This window comes from Pteropus alecto, unplaced genomic scaffold (assembly GCF_000325575.1).
Source record: "Pteropus alecto unplaced genomic scaffold, ASM32557v1 scaffold137, whole genome shotgun sequence".
NCBI lineage: Eukaryota > Metazoa > Chordata > Mammalia > Chiroptera > Pteropodidae > Pteropus > Pteropus alecto.
In genome coordinates, this window is record NW_006440135.1 from 4,699,749 (window position 1) to 4,704,585 (window position 4,837).

The 4,837-nt window shown below is 56.6% G+C and overlaps 1 protein-coding gene across 1 annotated transcript in view; it reads right to left on the reverse strand.

The window, feature by feature from the left end:
- The window catches only part of AHRR (aryl-hydrocarbon receptor repressor), a 45,226-nt gene extending 44,571 nt beyond the window's left edge, over positions 1–655 (reverse strand). Inside the window, 1 exon segment of the mRNA XM_025050510.1 lies at positions 488–655. Coding sequence (XP_024906278.1) covers positions 488–655 — 168 coding nt within the window.
- Positions 656–4,837: the final 4,182 nt, after the last annotated feature.

The following is a 4,837-nucleotide window of genomic DNA, read 5'->3' on the forward strand; positions in this document are numbered from 1 at the left end:
CACCATCCTCCACCCCTCACCGTCCTCCGCCCCACGCCGTCCTGCCCCCCCACACGGTCCCGCCCCCTTGCGCTGAGGTCCGGCTTCTCTGTCACCACCCACGCACGACGACCTGCCCCCCATCTGGCACAAGCCTGCTCTGCTCAGCCTCACCTCACTCACGCGAGGCCGGCACCCCGGCCCACGCCTCCCCTTCCCCGGGCAGCGCCACGGCCCCCAGCGTGGCCGGGGACCCGTTTCTCCACGCTCCTACAGAGAACGGCCCTGGCTCAGAAAGCTCACGGCAGATAAAGACACGGTTATCGCAACACCGAAGCCTCCCGCGCGCCAAGGCACAGCACGCTGTCAGGGCTTGTGCGGGAGCCGGGCTGCGGGTCCCCTCCCTGTCGGCGGGGGGTGGGGGTCGTCTTCCTCTCCCCATCCCTCCCCTTTATGGCCCTGAACTTCTGGGCCAGCAGGCTTCCTCTTTCTGTATAAAATCTCTTACTCGACTCTGCTCACTCACAGCTGCTCTGGGCTCAGCTGACCGCACCCGCCAGCCTCCGCCGGCGGCGGTGCCGGACACAGGCGCCTGCCTCCTCTGGGCTCCGAGGCTGGTCAGCTCGCCCGTCACTTCGGGTTTCCGAGCAGTGAGGATGTCTAGGCTCACACGCATCCTGCGCACGGGCGAGCAGTGACCACTCAACGCCAGGCTCTGTGCCAACAGACTTAGAGACGCGGTTAGGAGCCCTCGTCCGGCCTCAAGCGCGTGCACCCTGGAAGAGGAGGCAGACTCAGACACACACTCCCACCTGTGCAGAAAGTGCCGGAGAATGTGTCAAGGATCCGCTCTAAGTGTAGGAAACAGTCGGACTATAAAGATATGAGCAGGTAAAGTAAACGGGTGCAGAAAGCTACACCACGCAAACCAGTCAAAAGACGGTGGAGTAGCTACGAGTATCAGACAAAGTCGACCTCAAAACAAAGAACAAAGGAAAGTACCAGGGACAAAGAGGAACGACGGACGGGTCAGTGTTCCAGGAGGACGCCGCAGCCCTAAATGTGCATGCACCTCGCAGAGCTTCAAAGTCCAAGAGGCAGAAAAGGAAATCCACCAAGACGGCACCAGCGATCAGCAGGACGAGTCAGCCGAAGATCAGGAAGGGCACAGGCCGTCCAGACAGCACAGCGGCACGGGCCGAAGCGGACGCGACGGCGCAGCACACGGCCGCAGGTGGGCGGACAGGACGGTCATGCACAGGACGTGTGCCGAGATACACTACATTCGGGGACTTAAATGTAAAAGAATAGAAGCCATATAGAGTGTGTCCCCTTAGAATTACAGAATTACGCTAGAGGGATACATCGAAAATTCCCAAATATTTGGAAAGCAACCCATTTCTAAATAACTGCGGATCCAAGAACGTCTCCAAGAGACGTAAAGGTACTGTGAACTGAATGAAAATGAACATCCAGCGTATCACTCTTGGGAAACAGCCGAGCGGTGCCTCGATGGGTAGTGGTAAATGTTTATGTCAGAAAAAGTTTAGAATCAGTCCTCTAGGTCTCCACTTGATGCAACTAGAAAAAGATAAAATAAATCCAATTCAAGCCGAAAGGCAGAAATCGTTACCGAGGAAAAATCGATGAAACCGAAAGTCGGTTGGTTCTCTGAAAAGATCAACGAGATTGATTAAGCTGTGGCCTGGCTGATCGGGAACAGAGATGCGAGCCCCAGTGTCAGGGGTGGAGGGAGGGACAGCACCACAGACCCCACGTACCCCACACGGAGAACAAGGGCAGTGTCCTCCCAGAACCAACCCGCACTCGCCTGCTGGAGACAGCACCCTTCAGAAGGGAGTGGGGGGCAAGGGCGTCGTGGGGACAGAGCTCTGGCCCAGCTGCAATGCTGCCCTCGTGACAGGGAGAGACGCCAGAGGTCTCTGCCCGCACGAAGGTGACCGTCGGCCGGCCAGGAAGACGCTGCCGCGAGCACCCGGCCCTGGCCCGCAGCCCCCAGGACCGTGCGAGATCACTTTCTGTCACTTCAGCCGCCCGCCTATGGCATTTTGTTATGAGCAGACGAAGACAAATGCTGTCCCCACAGAGTCAGCGATTCAGATGAAGTGGCCAATTCCTTGAAAGACATAAACTACGAAAACTCACTCAAGAAAGAACAGAGAACCTGCTCCACCGTATACCTACTCTGGCAATAAAAACAACGATTTCACTGGTAAATTCTACCAGTTTAAGCGATAAATAATACCAATTCTCTGCCACCCCTGGCAGAAAATTGAAGATATAATTGAAAATTGCCAGCTCATCACCCAGACCCCAGAAAGCAAAGACATTTCAAGAAGGGGGAACTCCAGACCGACCGCACTCATGAACCCAGACACAAAAACCCTCGCTTAGGTATCAGCAAACGGAGCCTGGCAGCGTGTAAACAGCACCACGGGGTCACAAGCCGGGGTCACTCACGGTGTTCGCGGCTGCTGCCACATCCAGAACTTCATCAGTGTAATTTGCTATATTAATAAACTAAAGAAAAAAGTATGATCACCTCTAACATGCAAAAACGCATTGGACAAAAATCCAAAAACTCATCAAAGTAGGCGTAGACAGGAACTTAATTAACCCTAGAAAGGACATGTACAGAAAGCCCGCAGCCGGCATCTCACCCAATGGCCCAGGACGCGTGCTCCCCAGAGATGGGAGCCAGGCCCGGACACCTGCTCCCCGCCCAAAACCGAGGCGCAAGCGCCTAAGGCAGGGAGCCGCGAGGCGGGGACACGGACACGGCCTCCGGCAGCCGGTGAGGTCTCAGGGAAAAGGGCTGTGCTCTGCCCGGCCCGGCCGGCAACGCAGTGGCGCCCCGCACGGCCACCGCGGGCTCCGAGTACAATGCAGCGCTTCGGGGTTTCCAGGGGTCTAACCTGTGTGCGACTGCGGCCCTAAAGGAGGTGACAGGAAAAGGAATTAAGAAGAAATAGCAGAAATTAGTCCAAATGTAAAGAAAACTGTAACTCTACACATTCCAGCAGGTCACTAACCAAACGCTCCTCTCTGGCCATAAACAGAATAACCATCAAAGCCACCAGAGAAAACTGACCCTGGGCACAGAGGAGCAAAGGTGAGAGTGACGGCAGACGCGTCGCCGGAACCGTGCACGCGGCAGGACAGTGGAGACCCGGACCCCACGCCCTGTGAACCAGCTTTCAAACGACCTGCAGTGACCCCCAGACGTGCGAGGCCACTGCGGCTGACCCGCCCTGCAGGAAACGGTGCCTTCGGGCCAAAGGAATCTGGTGCCAGACGGGACGTGGCCGACCGCGTGGGAAACAGCACAGAGCTGTTAACGATCTTCAAATGCTAGTTTTTAAAAGCCGTGGTGACAGTGTGCTGTGGGGGTGAGGACGTGTGGGTGCCACGGGCACGGCAACCGTGACATGAGGCCAGGAGGGACCGCGCCGGGGGCTCCTACACCAGCCGTGAGGTGGGTGGTGGCCCCGTGTCCCCGTGTCCACCTACCGCCTTCAGGCTCGGGTCCACGCCTCCCCGCCCGCCCCGCACGCGGGAGCTGGATGCCCCGGCAGGGCCAGGGCGGCGCCGGCACGAAGCGCAGGGACCAGGGGCTGAGCGCGGGCCGGGCCTCCGCGCCACGTGGCCCCACAGGCACCGCACCCCCAGCCCTCCACCGGCCCGCTGACACCGCTTCACATTTATTCTCTCGAATCACACAAAAAAGTAAGTTGATAGCTCAGAAAGCTAATTTTAAAGTCCATGTGCTTAGAGACGCACACTCGGCACGTGTGGGGTTTGCTTTAGCCCGGGGAGCAGAGTCGGGTTTACAGGGAGCCGCAGCAGCCCACGTGACAGCCGACCACCTATGCGGGTCGATGAAGAAGCTGTGCTCGTTGTAAAATTCTCTCCATTTCTGCAAAACATTTGAAATTTCCCATAATAAAAATTTTAAAAGCATAAAAAGAGAGAAATATGCCCTCAGAATAGACATACTAAGGTAGCCGATTTACGAGAAGCGCGCCAAGGACCTTCTCCTCGGTGAACACAGCCTGGAGAGCTGCACGTCCACATGCCAGAGAACGAAGTTGGACCCCTGCCTCACACCATATGAAAAACATTAACCGAAATTAGTAAAAGACCCAAGTGCAAGAGTTAAAGCTATAAAACTCTTAAAGAAAACACAGGGCTACATCTTCCTGACCTGAAACTTGGCAATGGATCCTCAGATGTTTCCAAAAAGTGCAGGTAAGAAAGAAAAACCAGACAAATTGGACTTTATCAGAATTAAAAACCTGTGCTTCAAAGGGCACTATCGGAGGGGCGAAGAGACACCGTGCAGGTGGGAGGAAGCAGTTGCCAGTCACGTGAGCGGCAGGGTCTGGCATCCAGACCCAGCGAAGAACGGACAACACGAAGCCAGTAATTCGATTTAAAAACGGGCAAACAGCTTGAATAGATGTTTTTCCCAAGAAATGGTCAACAAACACGTGGAAACAGGCCAGACATTGTCAGTCACTAGGGAACTGTAAATCAGAGCCACAGCGAGATAGCTCTCGACACCCACTGGGCCGGTGACATCGGACAAATGGGAAATCACACGTGGGACGCTGAGTCGGGGACCTTCGTGACTGGCCGGTGGGAAGGCACAACGTGCAGCCGCAAACCGGTGTGGCAGGTCCTCAGGAGTCAAACGGAGCCCGGTGCGACCCGCAGTCCGCCCCCGGCCGAGCCGGAGAGAACGAAGCGTGTCCTGACATTGACGTCCACGCTCCGCAGCGGCCGAGGCCCGAGCCCGGGCGCAGAGGCCCAGCGAGCGTCAGCCGGCGGGTGGAAC